The sequence below is a fragment of the Hyperoodon ampullatus genome (genome assembly GCF_949752795.1).
Source record: "Hyperoodon ampullatus genome assembly, chromosome: 9".
In the NCBI taxonomy this organism is placed as follows: domain Eukaryota; kingdom Metazoa; phylum Chordata; class Mammalia; order Artiodactyla; family Ziphiidae; genus Hyperoodon; species Hyperoodon ampullatus.
In genome coordinates, this window is record NC_136922.1 from 34,559,744 (window position 1) to 34,581,532 (window position 21,789).

General features: G+C 38.7%; 1 protein-coding gene across 1 annotated transcript in view; it reads right to left on the bottom strand.

Annotated features, from left to right (window-relative positions):
- The window catches only part of DNAH11 (dynein axonemal heavy chain 11), a gene marked incomplete at its 5' end in the record, with an annotated part of 313,916 nt that overhangs the window by 164,229 nt on the left and 127,898 nt on the right, over nt 1-21,789 (bottom strand). The window contains 8 exons of the mRNA XM_079711490.1: nt 31-179; nt 1,464-1,591; nt 3,580-3,712; nt 5,995-6,072; nt 7,138-7,332; nt 8,554-8,646; nt 13,550-13,688; nt 18,997-19,113. Of these exons, the coding sequence (XP_079567616.1) occupies nt 31-179; nt 1,464-1,591; nt 3,580-3,712; nt 5,995-6,072; nt 7,138-7,332; nt 8,554-8,646; nt 13,550-13,688; nt 18,997-19,113 (1,032 nt within the window). The remainder of the gene's footprint in view (nt 1-30; nt 180-1,463; nt 1,592-3,579; nt 3,713-5,994; nt 6,073-7,137; nt 7,333-8,553; nt 8,647-13,549; nt 13,689-18,996; nt 19,114-21,789) is intronic.

Genomic DNA, 21,789 nt, shown 5'->3' on the forward strand with positions numbered 1-21,789 from the left:
TACCACAATTAAAATAAAAGCAATACTCACGGATTCCAGCCTAAATCCTGTGGGTTCACGTATAGAATACCAGCCCTGGAAACAGTAGCTGGGGTTGCTGTCCTTAAGTGATGAACCTCAAAGAGCAGCCTCATAGAGGGAGTGAGAGCTATGCGTTCATTGCTGGCCAAGGTCAGCACCTGGACAGAGCAGCACAGCACAAAAGTGGCCATTTCATTAGGGAGCAAAGGCAAGGCTGCTAACTTTCCAAAACAGCACAAAGTCCTTCCCCCAGGAGAAGTGCCAAAGGCTAGCTCACTGCCTGAGCTAGAAATGCAGTCTGAATATATATAGGATGGATAAACAACAAGGTCCTACTGGATATCACAGGGAACTATATTCAGTATCCCGTGATAAACCATCATGGAAAAGAATGTGTGTGTGTGTGTGTGTGTGTGTATTTATATATATGCATAACTGACTCACTTTGCTGTACAGCAGTAATTAACACAACATTGTAACTCAACTATCCTTACATTTAAAAAATGTTGTTTGTTACAAAAACAAGTAAAAAACAAACAAACAATGAAATGCAGTCTGAATAAAGATCTCGGTTCATCCTCAGGGGAGCTCGCTAACCCCTGAGGAACAAACTCACCAACATGGATTCACTCATGCCAACCTTTAAATAACTGTGGTAATTATTACTAAATATGAGACCCTTGTTTTAAGAGTTGATTACATAAAAAGGCCTGAATGCCATAAAAAATAAACTTTATTTAGAATCTGAACTATCACAATTTTAAACTGTCCTGTAGAAACTCATGCAAGTGTAAAGATTTTAGACCTGTATTTTATGATAGACAATGTCTTGGTTCAGAAAACAGTAATTACTCTTAGGTTAAGGGGGTTACTACTACTATTCTATAGCAATGACAATGAATGATTTCTTTCTCCTGACCCTAACAGTAGACCTTGTGTTGCTTCAATGGTGTCTCACAGACCTGTACCTTCACCTTTTGTTTTTGCTGGAAATTCTGGATTAACCATGGCAAAATGCTTAGGAATGCATACGCAAATCTGTAGCCATAGGAACTACTTAATTTCAAGAGCTAAATTTAGCCAATTAACATAGGGCACAAACTCATTCTTTTATTATCCAAGTAGTCCATACTTAAAGAGAAGATATAATAATAATTTACGCCTAGCTCTTAGAAAATGGTAAGATGTGGATGAACTAAATCCTTGGATATGTATCTAACTCTCTTTAAAGATGGCTAAATTTATAGACAAGAAAAAATGTATTCCCTTAAATTCTTTAATAGTGAAATTAAGAGAATTACCAGGAAGGTGCCCCATCAAAGTAGTAATTACATAAAGAATATCAGGTTAATGCCTGAAACTGGTATTAAAGTCAACAAGTGAATGGAACTCAGTACACTCCAGGTGTTACATTTAAGGTTTAGCACTGAGGTATTACTCACCTTGTTATCGTCCATGACAGTATTTAGTGATTCAATCCACATGGGATCAATATCGCCATCCAGCACTATCCATTTTGGTCCATCATGCCCAAGATTTGCTTGTTCTCGCAGAATGGATGAGAATAGACCTATAAGTTAAGAGTAAGCAATCCTAATGTATAATGGAGTTGAGTGCTATTTATTTCTAAAATAAATTTGTCTTATTTGTACTGGAAGCTCTTTTATTCAGTAAGTAAATTTGGTATAAGTTTGCCACCTCTTTCAGGTGGGCAAACAGCACTACTTTTTGAGCTATCCCTGAGATCTAGACCAATGGACAAGTTTTACTTCCATGAGAAGGTTCCTTAACTTCTCAGACTGAGCAACCCCAAATGTCAAATAAAGATGATAGTACCTTCCTTGAAGAACACCTGTGGAGATTTATAGTCGGTGACGTACATGAAACTCAAAACTTACACCAAATGAAAATATTAACCTTTTCATGCACATATATTCAGTATCTATTTTAGGCCAAATATTAATTTATTCCACCTTTCTCCGTTTTTCTATAGCAGTATTCAAGAGAGATCATTATAAAGCTAAAGTATTCAGAAGTGCGATACATTTCTTTGGGAAATGTGTTCACTGGCATTATAATACGTTATCATTATCTCACAAGATGTAAAGATAGAAACATTTAAAATCCAGAGTCCTTTTTGCTAAGTATTATGCGTGTTTCATGGCACATTTAATAGTTGCTGACTGTTCAAAACTCAAGTATATAATACTATGGTGAAAAAAACTGTTTTGAGGCAGGTATGTGGAAGGTTTTGTTTCCTCTGTGAAGGATTTTGTGCAAAGATAAGTGATAGCCTACAGTAGAACCTGCTACCATAATTCATAAAAAAGCCAGCAACCTGTTCTAATGGACACTAATTTGAAAGGCTTCTACATATTTTCAGCATAAACGGATATTATTCCCTTCCTGCCACAGTACTTAAAAAAAAAAAAAAAGAAAGCCTAAGAGAGCAAATTTTGACTGTCCCACACATTAAGGAAGCAGAGGGTGTACATGATACTAGGATGGAGAATGACGAGCTCTGCTCCTTTGATAGGGTCATCAGGGAAGTCTTCTCTGATGCGATGTCTGACCAGACATTCTAGTAACATAAGGGAGCAAGCCATGAAGGTATCTCCAGTGTTGCAGATGGTGGGAATACCAAGTGCAAAGGCACATGACAGGAAGATGCTTGGCAGGTTCAGAGAAGAGCAAGGAGGCCCGAGTGTATGTGTAAGTGAAAGGCAGAGAACAGGAAATGAGATCAGAGATGGGGAAGAGGGACTCAATCACACAGAACCTTGAAAGCCTTGGATAAAGGCTGGATTCTAACGGTGGTGAAACACACTAGAAACCGCAAGCAGAGAACTAATATTCTGAAGACCGCCCTCTGTCTGCTGCATGGAAAATGAATTAACAGAGACCCGTGAGGTGCGACACCGCAAATGCAGGCAAGAGGTGCTGGTGGCTTGGACTCATGTGGGAGCTGCAGAGAAGGTGAGAAGTACTGGAATACAATACGTATGTTAAAGGTAAGTAAAGCCTATAGGATTTGCTGTGAGGTTAAATGTATGGTGTGAATGTGGGAAAGGACTCAAGGATGATGTCTAGATTAGTGCATTTACAGAAATGAGAATTTTAAAAGTGATTTTAACAAAGGAATCTGCTTGTCCACAAAAGCTTTCAGGGCAAGAAACATGTCCCACTGACTTTTGCCCTGGCACCTAGAATAGTACATGCCTGAAACTCAGTATCTTGTATCAGGTACTTTATAAATGTTCCCTGAGGCATTTGTGTTGACTTCTCTGCTGGTTTACAGGGAGCCCTGACATAATTGATGGGGGATAAAATACACAGCTCTGAGCACAAACCTGCTGAATGCTAATCGACCACTTAATCAAATCTAGTTTTAATTTATAGGTTATAAATGCTGTTGTGAGCTGCTCTATTTCCAATAACGCCAACCCATAAACAGTAAATCTACAACCATGACTAAAATTGGCTTCAACTGAAAAATGATTTTCTGGATTAAAAAAAAAAAGAAAATTTTAGCACTTCAAAAGGGGAAATACTACTTGCCATCTTTCCATTCTCGGGTAGCATGATGTATGAAACCAAAGAGTTCATCTGTTGTCACAGCTTTGGGGTTTAAGTCATTCCAAATGGGTTTCTGTTTCATGTTAACATATGTTCGGTTCAGTGTTCTCAAAATCTGAAAAAGAAAGAAGGAAAAACGCTAAGAAAATTAATACTAATGTAAGCCAAATGGGAAGCAAAAGATTTCTGAAGAGTTTTCCTTAGGCATTATCTGTTCCTAGATATTCTGTGTATATTGAGAATGGGAAAAAATTTACAAGTGCACATTTTCATTCACATCTTGAAAAATTTAATCCCACAATCCCTGAGGATCAGTTCACCTGATTCTGTCAAGAGAAAGTCACTATCAACTGAGATTTATAACGATGTGTGCAAAGTAAAGGACTATATGTAAATGTGCTCCTGTACATGTTATTAAAATCCACTCTGCCTGTATTATTTAGATTGTTCTTAAAATTTAGCCTGCATCCAAAGTGCTTAGAGGGTATTAAAACAGACTAATGGACCCGATCTCAGAGTTTCTAATTTAGCAGGTCTTGCATAGGACTGATTTGAGTTCTAAGAAGGTCCCAGGTGATGCCTAGGATGCTGGTCTAGACATGCTTTGAGACCTAGCGACCTAGAACAATAGTTCTCAGGAGGAGATCATCTTGACTTGGGGGAAGAGGACGTGCTACTGGGCATCTCGTGGGCAGAGGCCAGGGATGCTGCTCAACATCCTGCAATGAAAGACCAGCCCCCAGGACAAAGAGTTATCCTGTACAGATGTCAAGAGTGCTGAGGTTGAGAAGCCCTGTTCTAGGTAATTGAGGAAAAGAAGTCTTGGTGATAAGAATTCACAGGATAGGTCCTCTCTGGAGGGTCCAGTGGTTAAGACTCTGTGCTTCCACTGCAGGGGCACAGGTTCTATCCCAGTTTGGAGAACTAAGATCCCGTATGCCACGCAGCGTGGCCAATAAGGAAACAAAAATAAAAAATAACTTTAAAAAGTGTAAAAAATTAAATAAAAAGAATTCTCAGGATAGGTGCTTAATACATGTGTATTTAATTAATTGACACCTTAACCCAAATATCTGCCCAACTATCCTTTCTGCTTTCTCTGAAAAGCCATGGCTTTTATTTTAGATATTATCATCCTGATCTCCTCTCACAGGAGTTTAAAGGATTGATAAACAATTGCCAAATACTTTAGAATAATCAGTTGCTAAATAACATGGCCCAAGCTTTGGTGCTCTAGTTCTATAAGCTTAAGCAAAGGTTGAATAGAACAGAATCAATGAAGACTAGATGAAAGAAATTGAATGTCTTAGAAATATTAAGCTTCTATTTTTAGAAACCATTAATCTACTGAAAATTATAGAATTTAATTTTATCCTTCCTTGCACCATGGCTCACATCTGAAACTTACTTTAACAAAATAATTACAGGTCTATCAGTTATCTACTTTACTATTTCAATGATTACATTTTTCAATAGAAAAAGCCCTATATAGGGCTTCCTTTTACACGTATTCCACTTTGGGTTCTGACCTAAATACTGGCAAGTTCTATAGACACCCATGCTCTAAAGTCTCATATGCCCACTCTGCTTATTTTTAGTTGCTGGTTACTAAATATGTTTATACCCAAGCACCCTCAGTTAAAATGCATGCAGTTCTGCATTATACTGTCTGCCAAGCAAGAAAATAAGTATGTTGCCAGGACTGTCAGTAAGACCAAACAAAATCAAGCAGTGAACTAAAAATGGGGATAATAACACCCATGGCCTATCATCGTTGTGCAGAGTAAATCACACATAATGCACCTAGCAGAGTACATAATAAGTACTTCAAAAATGTGGTTTTTGCTTCCTCCCTTTCTTTTCAAGTTTTGTTTTGGCCCTATAGAGGGCTATATTTCTGGGGGAGTATTGAAGAAAACTATTTGGGTTTTTCTTAATGATATGGGGAGGAGACACTGGGATAACTTGGGAAATATAAGAAAATAGTTTTGATCAATGTGGGTAGGGCCACACCAATCCTATAAGCCAGGTATCTTACTCTAGAGTCTCTCAATATGTTTACTTTGGATAAAAGAATTCAGGTATATTATTGAAAGATGCATAGAGCAGGATGGCATGCATCTAAGTTAGCGAATAGGATGCTATCTCACATGGAAAGCCCAATCTTCCCTCAGTTTACTTATTTGAATGCAATGTTCTACTAGCTCCTCTCTCCCTGCTCCCAGTATAAAGGAAGGGTTTCGATTGATCAAATAGCAATGTTAGAGTCTCAGATCCTAACCCAAAATTATGAGCAACTTCACTGAAGGGAACTCTCAAATGGAAGTGATTGTAGGTCTCCCACCCTGCGCAATTTTGTTCCTTTCATGGCTGAAAGCTAACAGGCGTTTACTATACCTTGCTCTTTCCTGTGCCTGCATTTCCAACGACAAAGACAGAGTGTCGCAAGGCCAACAGCTCCTCAAGCTGGACAACCTGCAGACCAAACAACCACATACTAGTTTCCTTTAATGAGTTTGTGATTTTTAAAAAAATCTGCCCATTTTCACCCAGTTCTTTCCTTACAACTTGAGCCAGCCCCGACTGACAGCATTACATTCCTGGAAAGTTAGAAAAGATGACAAGTGCAAAGTATAGTTGCTCCCAGATCTCTCAAGGTAGAGTATGGGGATGAGGATGAAGAAAAACCATTACTCGGTGAGTCAGTGACACAGGCAGAAGTGAAGTACAGAGGTACTTGGTACACGGCAGGGGTTAGTTACAAAAATCAATGACGCTTCATGAAGTGGGACCAGAAACAGCATACGGCCAACATCATCTACAACTGACTAATGACTTATATCCTTTGAAATATCTATAACAGATAATCTGTATGTATTTTAACACCCATGTATTCACTACACCCCAGACGAGTGAGCATATGCACAAGCCTTTGATAACTCAGGTGATATCATACGTTTCTGCCCCATTACAAGCATGTGCTAATGACTTTATTTCCAACTTTCTCTAAGATGGAGAGAAAAGAAAGCAAAATTAATTTTTGGTGCACATCACCAAGAAGAACCAAGGAGTTTTATAAACTAATGAAAAGCCTGCTTACATTGAAAACCATGACTTACCCTCTCTGTGTTTTCACCTTCTCACAGAATGGGACTATATTAGAATGCTTTGATGTATATATGAAGAGCATCTTAAGGTCAGTGTAATATGTAAGTTAATGTTTTTTTTTTTTTTTTTTTTTTTTTTTTTTTTTTTGTGGTACGCGGGCCTCTCACTGTTGTGGCCTCTCCCGTTGCGGAGCACAGGCTCCGGATGCACAGGCTCAGCAGCCATGGCTCACGGGCCCAGCCGCTCCGCGGTATATGGGATCCTCCCAGACCGGGGCACGAACCCGTATCCCCTGCATCGGCAGGCGGACTCTCAACCACTGCGCCACCAGGGAGGCCCTGTAAGTTAATGTTTTGGTTGAGTATCACTTAACCACAGTTATTGTCAATGCACCTCCCAAGGACTGCCATGACAAGGAAATGATCCTTTTACTTTGAGGATGAAGCTTTCCTCGGGCTGCAGGCGGAGCTCCACGGTGGACTGCCTGACCATCTGTTCAAAGTGGGGTACTCTCCTCCGGGGCACATCCAGGGCTGGAAACAGGTCACCAACCAGGCCCAAAAACACAGGGATGTCATCAGTCACTATTTTAGGCATATTGAAGTCCCTTAATGCTCTCATGAGTACCTAGAAAGGAAAAGAGAAAACATTTCAGAAAAAAGCCAATACAAGGTCTAACAAACACCTAAACAGCTAAAGATGTAATCATGAGATAGATACTGTTCTCTATTAGAATGGCATTCTATCTACAGGGAGGGTAACTGCTTACAAGGTCATATATCAGAACAGCAGAAAGCTCTGCTGATACCATGGATAACCTCAGACTAAAACCAACAAATAGGCCCCGTTCCTCCCTGGATAATGTTTTGATCTTAAGAAAAGGTCTGAGGTAATTCTCTCTGTAATCTTCAAACTCCAGGATGTAAATTAACCAAGGCCATGAGACCGTTTTGTCCAAAATACTCTAAGAATCTCAGAATGATAAACTCAACCCATTTTTAGTTTCGGTTTTTGTTCTATTTTGGCTGAAAATCAAAGAGGGCTTTAGATTTTAAAAGCAGTAACTTGAACATCAGAATGACTTTTACAGAAAGAGGTAAATGCATGAAATCTTGACCCAATCATGAATTGTGACTCAGAGGAAGAGAGAGAAAGATTGGAAAAGAGAAGTAGAAAATCACATGATAAATATCCCTTAACATGTAAAGAAACTCACAGGAATAGACCTTTTTCAAAATCTCAAGCCATACTGCATCTTCACACAGGCTGTATATCCATTACTCTCACTACTTGTTTAATAGAGAAAAATGCACGATGTGGGTGTTATTGTTTTCCCCCATGAAGGACAGTGGAACATTCCCCTAGTAGCTCTAAATAACCAACTAAATATATCATTGGTGTTAGGTGAGCATCCCCCCTGTTGCTTTCTTTAAACTCATCTCACAACCCATGAAATGGACATACTTTCTTCCATTAGATTATGTCTTCATGGACTTTTTCAGGATTAATATCTCAACTCAATCAGATTTTCTAAATGTTCCTCAGAGAAAATCAAACATTGATTACTGAATTATTTATGATTGCCAAAATACTTTTTGTGGCTGATATTTCAGAAGCACTTATAAAATCACATTTTCTTTCATATATTCATATCCTTTTACTCAAGAATACTTATGGTCTTTTATAACATAAGAAATGCCAGTCCTCAAAATATCCTGTATTAAAAATAGATGTGATGCTTTTTAAAAAGTCATGCTATGTATGACCCACCATCCAGATATATATACTTTTATTTGTACAAAGCCATTTAGCTCTTCACTTAACAAAATCATATTAGCATTGCAGTACCTGATCTTCAGGTCTATTTTTATCTCCTCGTTTCAGGGAGCCAGCTACAACCAAGACAGATTTAATAGCACGAAGTCCCCAATCATAATGATCCTAAAATCAAAACACAGATATATTTTTTCAAAAATTTTATGAGGGAATCAGATTCTCATTACAGAAGTAAAAGCCAAAAGCTAAAAGAAAAGAGTTCAGATAAATGTGTCTTAATGATGTAAAATAATATTCTCTTCCCCTCCTTGAAATTGTAAAACCCGTGTGTCCCTGCAGCGTCCTGCTTTTGCCTGATTCTCCACCTCTGTCAGCAAATCTCTTCTTTCCATAGCGTTTAGTTGCAGTATTTGCCCAAGGCTCCATTCGCCTTCCTCCCTCTGTTCTCTCAGTAAGCCTGCTAACTCAGGGGTTCAATTACTCCAGTGTTTTCACTTCCAACCACAAGCACACTCCTCTTGTTTTCTACCGGCAGCCCTGCTATTCCACCCATTCCCAGCCCTGGATCTCTAATTTCCCTCATTACTCTTTTTTTAAATTTTATTTTTAATTTTTACTGGAGTATAGTTGATTTACAATGTTGTGTTAGTTTCAGGTGTACAGCAAAGTGAATCAGTTATACATATACATACATCCACTCTTTTTTAGGTTCTTTTCCCATACAGGTCATTACAGAGTACTGAGTAGAGTTGCCTGTGCTGTACAGTAGGTCCTTATTAGTCATCTATTTTATATATAGTCGTGTGTATATGTCAATCCCAGTCTCCCAGTTGATCCCTCCCCCCCACTCCTTACCCCCTGGTAATAATATCATATGATATTGCTTATGTGTGGAATCTAAAAAGAGGGTACAAATGAACTTATCTACAGAACAGAAATAGAGTTACAGATGTAGAAAATAATCACTGAACTTTAATAATCCAGTTTTGACTGTATTAAGTGCCAACATCCAGGCTGGAGCATCTGAGTGATTAAGAAGTGGAATCTACAAAAAGGGTACAAATGAACTTACCTACAAAACATAAACAGTCACAGATGTAGAAAACAAACTTATGGTTACCAGGGGGTAAGTGGGGGAGGGATAAATTGGGAGATTGGGATTGACATGTACACACGACTGTATATAAAACAGATAACTAATAAGGACCTACTGTATAGCACAGGGAACTCTACCCAGTACTCTGTAATGGCCTATATGGGAAAGAATCCAAAAAAGAGAGGATATGTGTATATGTATGACAGGTTCACTTTGCTGTACACTTGAAACTAACACAACATTATAAATCAAATATACCCCAATAAAAATTAAAAAATAAAAGTTCAGTGATTAAACCAATACCTCTTCGAGACTTCCACATTACCCCTACACGAGATTCCTTCGCAGGCTCCGAGCTCCTGGAGCACAGACCCCATGCTGATTTTTTGCCTTCTAGGTCCTAGCACAGCACATAGCACAGGGCAGGAGACTCAGGAAAGATACACTCTATTAGCTGACTGACTGTATGTAACCCACCTTCTCTCCTTTGTCTTCTGTCTACAATCCACATAGTTAACAACCCTTCTCTCAATGTCTCCCAGCTGTGCGTGTGGGAAAGTCACTTAACCTCTCCAAGCCTTACTACCATCATCTATAAAAAGGTAGATTAAAGTATCCACCCACTTCACAAGGTTGCTGAAGTAAAATGAGTTAATGCTTTGTAAGCAGTGAAGCAACACATATAAATGTATATGCTTCTCAGTACATTAATAGATAATAAAATCAATTTAGTGGGTCTTAACCATCATTTTTGTTGGTACTAAAATAGAACAGAATGGAATGAAAAATACCAGGGTGCACTGCAAATAAGGGTAAGAAGTGTTTGGTGAAGATTTTTGTTTCAGTTGTGCTTGGGTGCGTGTGTGTATGCATGTATGTGTATATGCATGTATGTGTATACTGAGTCTCAACAGAAAGGTATTTTTTACTGTGGGTCATGGTAAAAATCATTTGAAAGCCACTGATATACAAAGAAGACTAGGGCTTGAGAGGAGGGAAAGAGAGGGGAAAGAGGAGGCCAGGGAGATTGGGGAGGGGCTAAGTCATCACAGAAACACTATTAAAGGAGAGGATGTACAAAAAGACACATACACCCCAATGTTCACTGCAGCACTATTTAGCATAGCCAAGTCATGGAAGCAACCCAAATGTCCATCGACAGACGAATGGATAAAGAAGATGTGGTACATATATACAGTGGAATACTACTCAGCCATAAAAAAGAATGGCATAATGCCATTTGTAGCACCATGAATGGACCTAGAGATTATCATTCTAAGTGAAGTCAGATAAAGACAAATATCACAGGATATCACTTATGTGTGCAATCTAAAATATGACACAAGTAAACTTATTTACAAAACAGAAACAGACTTACAGACATAGAAAACAAACTTATGGTTACCAAAGGGGAAAAGGAGGTGGAGAGGGATAAATTTGGAGTTTGGGATTAGCAAATACAAACTACCATATATCAAATAGATAAACAACAAGGTCCTACTGTATAGCACAGGGAACTATATTCAATATCTTGTAATAACCAATAAGGGAAAAGAATATGAAAAAGATTATATATGGGGCTTCCCTGGTGGCGCAGTGGTTGAGAGTCCACCTGCCGATGCAGGGGACACGGGTTCGTGCCCTGGTCCGGGAAGATCCCACATGCCAGCAGAGCGGCTGGGCCCGTGAGCCATGGCTGCTGAGCCTGCTCATCTGGAGCCTATGCTCCGCAACGGGAGAGGCCACAACAGTGAGAGGCCTGTGTACCGCAAAAAATAATAATAATAAATAAGAAAAAGATTATATATGTATGTGTGTGTATATAACAATCACTTTTCTGTACACCAGAAACTAACACAGCATTGCTCATCAACTATACTTCAATTAAAAAATAAAAACAAAAAGACAACTTGGTGACACTCCTAGACATTTAAACAGTGCAAACAACTGCTAACATAATCTTCGCCATTTTCATCAGGTTATTCCTTTGGTCAAAAATGTCCACTGATTCTTCTCAAATCCATTCCTACAGCTTAGAAAACTATCAGTGGACTGTGTTCCCAACTCAGCTTTTCTGTCCGGGACAAATTTCTTTCCCCTCATCTCATCTCTGACACTTCTGTTGAGTTGGAGAGCCCTTTCCTCAACTACTCTACCCCTCACACCCTCTCCCTCCTGTAAGTGGTTACAGAGGTCCTAGAAAGGGTTAGAAAGGACTGGATTTAAATCTTGCTCCTACCACTTATTAGTTGGGAACTTTGGATAGGTTACTCAGTTTCCTCACCTGTAAAATGGAACGAATAAGACCAAATTCATAGTATTTTTGTCAAGATAAAAAGCTAACACATGGTGCCTGTTCAGTAAATGTTGGTTCCTCTCCTCCTTGAAACTATGATAATTTGTTCATCCTCCATTTCCTTCTAATTTTTATTGCATGTAAACTAAATCTCCTACATAGGTTCTTTGAAGTCAGAAATGTAAGTGTCTGCTTCATTTGTTCTGTGTTTACCCTGTTCATCATTGTCAGCAATAACTATATTACTTGAATACAGTAAATGCTTACTAAATGTGTTTAAGTATTAGTACTGGGAATGGGGTATGGTTGCAACTCCATGTATCCTGGGTCCGGTAACACTTTTTTCTTCTGACGTTTTCCCATTATAAAATTAAAAGGGGCTCATTGAAAAAAATTAAAAGGATATCACAAACAAGAATAAGGAAAAAATTGAAAATACTCACAATCTTAGTACCCAGAAACAAATGTTAAAAATCACAATGTATTTTCCAGTCACGTCATATGTATATAAAACACACAGTGTAATATAAAATATATTGAATAAAACACATGCAAATCGTAGATGACATCGACAGTTCGCTGTGCTGTTTTTTGCATATAACATTGTCACAAGCATTTTTCTACATTATCAAATTCGATATGTTTTACCCCAGAATATAAATTCACAGTTGTTAAAATGACAATATGAATTTGCCTCTCAGATTCCAAATTTCACCCCAACAAAGGGTAATTTAAAATGAGGACATCTGCCAGTACAGGTAACTGAGTGGTTCTAGCTGTGATATTTTAATACTTTCAACCTGGAACAACTGCAAAATAATGTCACCAGGGATTAACAAGAGGTCACCAAAAGAATGAAGTCAAAGGTGACCAAAAAGCTAAATTTAAAAATAGTGATGCTGATATAGATGGCATTTTTGTGGTCCACCAGCAGCTTCAGTGAAACAGCAAGAAGGTAGTAACTGGAGAATAATGCATTTATTAATTTGGCCCATTTCAGAAACAAAGGAATTGTAGAGCAAAAATAAACACAAACAAAAAAGCCAAGTCTGCCTTCAAATAAAGAATTACCAACAAAACGAGAAAATCTTTCATTTAGCATTTCTCAAGGGTTCTTCAGAAAGTCAGTTTTCCCTGGCTCTTATAAACACTCCTGCCATCTCTCCCTGGAAAATAATATTCCCACCAGGAAAGGGAGGCATCATAAAATTCATATCTAATTACAGCACTGATAACATTTAAAGAAAATCACATAGCCCATTGATAAAAGCTGTATTAAGTACAAATAAAGCCTTTAACTTAAAATGTCTCAAGTTTTTTTTTAACAACCTTTATATGTGCTCTACATTACTGGCTCCAAGTTGAAGATGAGGAAATTGAGGCACTTAGGGACTAAAGCCATATCCTTTTTAGTACAAGGAGTATATGATTTTTCTGTTCTTTTCTTTTTTTTGAATTTTATTTATTTTTTTGTACAGCAGGTTCTTATTAGTCTTATTTTAATTTCAAAAAAATGAAGAATTGTAAAATTCAGATTTTCAAAATTTTGTGGAAAATATAAAACTACTCCTAAATGTCTAACTGTAATTTGAGTGATAAATTACCCAGTGTCCATATTTCAGAAGCTGTTTTAATGGAGTGTAAAAACCCAGAAAAAGTAACATAATACCTCTCACCTGCTTGGACAGGAGCTCCTTGCAGAGCGTGTACAATGTAATAAACTTGCGGGCTAGTGAGCGTGCATCCACAAAACCTTCAGCAACTAACAGGATTTCACAGATTAGCTCGACGTCAGGGGCCACCATGGCACAGGGTCTACAAAGTAAATATGAAATTTTGTTTTAAAATGCGATAAGGTAATAAGTACAAATTGCTGAAACCAAGTGATTAATGTGTACCAACATTCTAACCATTCCCAAGCAGGTCACAATTACCTCTGTCAATCATAGCTAACAAGACCCTTCACTTCAACTAAAAAATGCTCAGGAGTTATTAAACACATAGAAAAAGGTGGAAAATCTGCAAATGGCAGAAGCACAGGTGTAGGAGCTGAAGGGAAATCTGTGGGTACAATCGGTAAACTTCCATTGTAAGTTGTCACTGCACAAAGATGAGTGATGTTTTATGCTTAGAGGCCAGCCTTTATCTGTGGCCAGTGCTGTGCTGGTGAACAGTTAACAACTGGCTCTCCAAAAAATAAAGTTTGCTGACTTCCATGGAATCAATACCTCCACCATGGCTGATTTCAATCTACCAACACGGTATCACTAAACTTGCAGCTGGCACGAGATGTGAGATTGTACACCACCATACAGACACAATAGACACAAGTACCCTAAGAGTGCAAGTATTGATAAACTAATTAGGAAATCATGAGTTTGGATGCTTATCACCTTTGTCTTTAATAGATGTTAATCAGAAGTTTATATAATTTGGTTTTTTATTAGTACCTGTGCTTTACAGCCACCTCAAAAAATTCATGAAAAGTTAACCATCAGCTCCTGGGCTTCCCTGGTGGTGCAGTGGTTAAGAATCCGCCTGCCAATGCAGGGGACACAGGTTCGAGCCCTGGCCTGGGAAGATCCCACATGCTGCGGAGCAACTAAGCCCGTCGCCAGAGCTACAGAACCTGAGTGCCACAACTACTGAAGCCTGCACGCCTAGAGCCCATGCTCCACAATGTGAGAAGCCCACATACCACAATGAAGAGTAACTCCCACTCGTGGCAACTAGAGAAAGCCCACGTGCAGCAATGAAGACCCAACACAGCCACAAATAAATAAATAAATAAAATTAAACAACAACAACAACAACAACAACAAAAAGTTAACCATCAGTGCTTTCAAGCTCATACCAGCCATCTCCAACACTGCCTGTGGCCAGTTTGGTTAGACTTTTAAGCTGAAAATTTATCAAAACATAACTTTCAAATTCCCTTCCTTTTGGAGGGAGACTTCCAAAAAGTTCTCGCAGGACAATTACCATTAAAAGCAACATTTGAGGGCTTCCCTGGTGGCGCAGTGGTTGAGAGTCCGCCTGCCGATGCAGGGGACACGGGTTCGTGCCCCGGTCTGGGAAGATCCCACATGCCACGGAGCGGCTGGGCCCGTGAGCCATGGCTGCTGAGCCTGCGCATCTGGAGCCTGTGCTCCGCAACGGGAGAGGCCACAAAAGTGAGAGGCCCGCGTACCGCCAAAAAAAAACAAAAAACAAAAAAAAACACACAACATTTGAAAAAATTCCACTCAACTGAAGTCCAGTGCAAAGAAGGAGCCAGAGTAAGTAAGTAAATAAGCCTGTCATTTTAGACTTTTCTAAAGTAAAGATGGGTAATATTTACCCATCTGTTTTTTGTAAATATTATTACAGTCTACTGCAAGCCTATCTAATTTTTCATCCTAAACATTCCTGAGTTTCTGGATTATGTTATTGACTGCTTCTACCTAAAGTAGCCTCACGTTTTTCCCCACACTTTTTTATGTAAATAGGGGAGAGAAAAGGCTAGCAAATTTACTTCACTGGTACTTCCACTAACACTGACAACTGATATTCAATGAGTATTCTTCATACCATAAGGGATGCTAAAAGCTTTTCAGGCAGTCTCACTCAGTTCTCTCAACTCTTTGACGTGGCTACTCTTCTTATCTGTACTGTATTGAGGTGCAGACTGAGGTTCTGAGCAGTACAAGCACACAGCTGAGGCCACATGGTGGGGGTCATGATACTCTCAAGGCTCAGGCATGCTGCTTCCGCTCATGAACACTACTTTCCACCACCCAGTTGTCCTTCAAACTTCGCTGACACCAGTCCTGACCCCCATACACAAATGAGTCTGCCCTTAGTTAAACCAAATTTATGAAAACTTCACAAAATAATTCCCAATTTTAAGGCCCAAATGAAAACATGTATTGATGCAAGATGAACCGTATACAAATGTAAAAATACTGCAGAGATGTACAATTTTCAAATGAAAATATTTTATAATCATTACATTTATTTCTAGGATAGTTATTCTCTAGAATGTTTTTTCAAGGAAAATGGACATTATAAAATTGTTGTGCTAGAGAGAAAGCTATTTTATGAGGAAAGGAAGATGTTCATTAAAAGTTGCTAGAATAATTGACTATAATGGAAAAGAATTCTGTTTAAATACTCATTTCATGCTACTTACCAAAATAAGCCCTTAACAGATGAAGTACATTTGAAAAGTCATAATATAAAAATTAAAAGAAAATACAAATGAAATATGCTTAAACATCTAGATGGACAGGCAAGCAAATTTTAAGCTTAAAAGAATTGAAAGACATCACACTAAAAACTACAGCGGTTCTTACATTATATGTGAAGTAGCATATTATTTTGAAGGTAGACCGTGAACAAAGACACATATTATAAACACGAAAGAACTCTTAAAAAGTAAAACTGATAAGCCTCTAGCTCATCAAGTAAACAAAGGGAGAGAAGACACAAATTACCCTTACCAGACATGGATTTCAGGACATCACCAGAGATAATAAGAGAATATTATGAACAAATTAATGCCAATGAATTCAACAATTTAGATAACATGGAGAAATTCCTTAAATGATGCAAATCATCACAACTAATTGAAGAAAAAAATCTGGAAAATCTCTGTATCTATTAATTTAATTGATCACTAAAAAGATTCCCACAAAGAAAAATCTAAGCCCAAATGGGTGAATGGCTTCACTGATTAATTCTATCAAATATTTAGGGGGTAAATAATACCAATCCTACACAAACTCTGAAGAAAATAGAGAAGGGAACATATGTCAAGTCATTCATGGGGTTAGCATTACCCTGATGCCAAAACCAGACGAAGATATGACAAGAAAGGACACTACAGAGCAATGTCCCTCATGACATCAATTTTAAAATCCTCAACAAAATAGTACCATATTGAATCCAACAATACATATAAAATAATATCTCCTGACCAAGTGGAGTTTATCCCAGGAATACAACATTGAAGAATTGTTTAGCATTTGAATAATCAATGAGTACAGTTTAGCACATTAACAAAAAGAAGGGGGGGTCCATATAAAAACTATTAAAAAAAAAAACTTCTAAAAGAAACATAGTTGAAAAATTTTGCAACCTGGGGCGAGTCAAGCGTTCTTAAATAGGATATTTTGAAAAACCATGAAACAAATTGATAAATAATATTTTATTGAATTTAAAACTTTTATCTTTGATGGGCACCATTAAGAAAACGAAAAGGCAAGCCACAAATTGAGAGAAAAATATTTGCAATATGTGTATTTAACAAAGAAACTGTATGCAGAGGGCTTCCCTGGTGGCGCAGTGGTTGAGAGTCTGCCTGCCGATTCAGGGGACACGGGTTTGTGCCCCGGTCCGGGAAGATCCCACATGCTGCAGAGCGGCTGGGCCCGTGAGCCATGGCCGCTGAGCCTGCGCATCCAGAGCCTGTGCTCCGCAACGGGAGAGGCCACAGCAGTGAGAGGCCCACGTATCGAAAAAAAAAAAAACAAAAGAAGAAACTGTATGCAGCATACAGCACTTCACAAAAGAGGGTATGGGAATGGCCAGTAAGTTAAATGTAAAGATGTTCAACATTATTAGCCGTCGTGGAAATGCAAGCTAAACCCACAATGACATACCACTACCTATCTATCAGATTCGCTAAAACTAAAAAGACTGACAATACCAAGTTTTGACAAGAATGTAGAGCAGCAGAAATTTTCATACATTGGTGGTAAGGGTGTAAAATGGTACAGCCATCTTGGAAACAGGATTGGCAGCTTCTAATAAAGTCAAACATACACCTGCCATGTGACTTAGCAATTCCATTCATAGATATCTACCCCAAAGAAAACATATATTCACACAAAGACTGTACATGAATGTTCATAGCAGCTTTAGTCATAACAGCTCCAAACTGGAAACAATGTCCATCAACTAGTGAATGGATTAACAAATTGTAGTACGTCTCTCCAATAGAATGCTCATCAGCAACAAAAAGGAACGAACTAGTGATATGCTGGTCAACTCAGATGAATCCCCAAACCACAATGTTCAAGGGAAGCAGACAACACAAACAGATACATACAGTAGGGTTTCGTTTACAGGAACTCTAGAAAAGGCAAATTTAACCTCGAGTCACAGAAAGGACATCAGTGATGTGAAGGCTTAACTTCAAAGAGGCACAAGAGAATGTCTGGGGGTGTCAGAAACATTCCATATCTTGATTGTGGTAGTGTTTTCATCAACTGGATACTTAAGTGGGTGCATTTTATTACATGAAATTACACCTGAACAAAGTTGATTTAAATCAGAACAGGTTTGTATACAACAGCACAAGTTCTCTGACAGACTGCTAATAAGCATATAAACTGTCAGAGTACATTTGGAAAGCAGATCATCGATAAAGATTTTAATCATTCACCAAGTAATTCTACATGTAGGAATCTATTCTGGGTAATAACCTGAAATAAGGATAACACTTCATGTGAAGGGATGTTTACGGCCGCCTATTTTATGATCATAAAACTGAAAAGAAAAACACAAGCCCTCCATGTCAGACAACAGGGAATGGTTAAGAAAATTATGGATGAGCCCTGGGAGAGACCATTTTGGAGCTACAAAAAATGGTATTTCCAAAGAATTTTCAATAATATGACAAACTACTTATGTCAACATATTAAATGAGAACTAAATGAAAATCTAACTTAATATCTTAACCTTATAAAACAGGAATTATAAGAGACTAGATAAAAATACAACAATCATTATTTCTGGGTGGTAAAGTGGTAACTTTTTCTTTATTCGTTTCCATATTTTCCAAATATTCTGTAGTTTATGAAGATTATATTTATAATAAAAATATCATTACAAAAGAGCTAGTATTAAATGTTCAAGTGTACTATGTAATTTTTAAGTAATGATTTTCAGTCCTGGTTTCATAATTTCAAAAGAATTAATTTATCATGGTGAAAGTTCTCTCTATAAAGGGATCCCAAAGATATAATAAGGGGTTTTCCACAGAAATTCCCAAGTAAAAACAAATCATTTAACAGTGCAAACCAGCAACGTTAGGTGACATGAGTGCTCCAGATGCTAACCCACAAAGCATAACACTTGCCTGAAAAGAGCTTTGAGATTTTCCGGTAATTCGGTTCGACCAGCATATCCTGGGTTCATAGTAATAAATATTCCAACTGATGGCTTCAGTGTGATAGCTTCCCCAAGAAATACAAATCTACCAGAAGAAGAATGTTGATGGAATTAAATGTGTTCACTGAATATGAATGCACATTGACAAATGCAAACCACTGCAAAATGCAAATTATTATTAGGAAGCTGTTTATGCTGTGTAATTTTCTTTAAAATTCATAAGCATACATATTTTGAAGAATGTTTATTAAAAATACACTCCCTTCCCCCAAAGGAATTACAAGTATGGCAAGTATTCCTTTGTGTTTTAGCATGGCTGCAGTATGCTAGAATATAAAAATGAGGACTTGACTACTTTAACAGTTAATGAAAGGTGATGCCATTTTTGCCTTCAACGTGGGCTGCAGTTTCTTCAATGTGATACGGTACAGATGCAGAATGTCCATGCTAAGAGGAGAAAGGGACTCCTTGTTCTGTGTAATTTTGTCTATTTGCTCACCCTCCATCTCTCCTTCCCTCCCATTTAGTCAACAAATATCTACTGACCACCACTGAGAGGTAGATGAGTGTGGTGCTTGTGACAGCTAGCTCTGGGGCCAGACTGGGAGCATTCAGAGACCAGCTGTATCACTTTATGCATATTCCATTCCCTCATCTAATAAAAAAGAAAAAGCATGGAGGATAATAATATTACCTACCTTATTAGATTACATGAGGATTAAAAGAGATTATGTATATAAATGGCTAAGAGTACAGTGCCTAGGGCCTGGTAAATACTCAACAGATGTTAGCTATGACTATGGCTATTGTCATGACTTGAAGGTATTGAAGAAGCAGTGAAGGATTTTCAGAAAGCTTTGAAAGGGCCATTAGCCCGTTGATGGCCAGGGCAATGGAACGGTAAAGGGCCATAGGAGCCAAACTGAAAGACATGTAGAAGGAAACTTCCCAATGGAGGGAAATGAGACAAATAGAAGGCTTTCTCCTGTTGAGAAAGCGGGGGCTAAAGCGGTTAGGGAGCTGGGCCTCCAACACGGACTAGGGAGGGAAAAGAGACAGCCACAGTTTTTAGGACTAAGAGTTTCTTAGATGCTGGACAATGAAGAGAAGGTGGATTGTGTTTAGTCAAGGTAAGAATGGAGAAATCTTCATTCTCAGAGTATCAGGCTGGGGAAGGCAAACAGGCCTGGCAGGTGGCTAGGGCAGCAGGTAGCTGAGCACTCTTCCATTACACAGAGCAGGGACAGCCATAAGCCAGAGGCATGGACCTCAAGGGGGCAGAGCCAGCAAGATGCTGGAAGGCTTTGTGGGTGAGGCACCGTCCCATCTCTTAAATCCTCGAGTGGAAAGAGAATGTAATAAAACTCATGAACTCATGAAGGAGCCTAGCAGTTTGCACATGGGCTAGCATGACCATGATCAGGTACAAGTCACATACGTGCAGACATGGAGACTGTTGAGAAGCATGGTTGGAAATTTTCAGAAACCCTTGCACTGGTCAGTTATCTCAATCTCCGTAAGAAAGGATGGCCTCAAAGGCACCTGGGTTACATCAAATAAGAAGATTTTGACTAAAAGCTAAATCAAATATGTCTGGGGATCAAAGGCGAAGAATCTAACTTCTGTAACATGACATTAGATCAGGGGCAGTTAAGGCAGCAGACATCTGGTCACAGGAAACTGGTTTCCCAGAGCCATGTGGTGGAAGGACTGAGAATTTTTCTACAAGGTAGAAATACCCAGATGTATCTACAATAACTGCAAACTTCTATAATAGGTTCACAGTTTCAAAGGGCTGGATGATCTTCCCCTGATGGGAGACTGACATGTTCTTATGGATAAGACAGCTAGCTGAGCAAAATAGCCTAAGAAATGGGAGTCAATGGGTAGGCCAGATACATGAGATTTCACTGTATACAAAAATGTTACAAAGAAAACCACAACTGGGTATTATAATACTGATTTCTCAAATGAAGCCATCAAACCCTAAGCACCATGTTTTGTCTTTCAGAGTGTGGCACCAACATGGGAAGTGATTAGGTTCTAGCTCCATCTGGAAAGGTTTTGGCCCGAATAGCTGGAAGAATGTGGGGGTGTATTCTACTGGGACAGGACAACTAACAAAGCAAGTGTTAGTGGAAAGACCAGGATTTCGACTTTGGCTATATTAAATATGAGAGGCCAATGAGACATCAAATGGAGTCTTCAGATGCCCCAAGACAACTGCTGACATTGTATATGTAAGTCTAGATATCACAGAAAGGAGGTCTGGGCAGCTGGTAGCCAGCACCATCAATATGGTATTGAAAGTCATGTGACTAAATGAAATGACCAAGGGAACAAGTAGAGACAGAGAAAAGAAGACACCTGAAGATTGAGGCCTGTGACATCCAACATTAATAGGTCAGGAAATAATAATAAAAAATAATAGCTAACACTGACATGGTGCTATGTGTCAGGCCCTTGCCCAAGCGTTCTGCATTTAATTCTCACTGTAATCCATAAGGTGGGTACTGTACTTCTCCCCATTTTATAGATGAGAAGAAATCAGCAAAGGATCAGCCCTGAGGGTGGGAGAAAACTGGGAGGATGTGGAGTCCTGGAACTGATGTGAAGAAAGCGTGTCATGCAGAAGGGAGGGAGTGACTGTGTCAAATGCTGCCAGAAGGTCAAGTAAGATCAGGACTGAGAATTGATAACTGGATTTCGTGTTGTAGAGGGTGCTCATTCTTCCACTGATTAAAGTATGTGATACACCTTT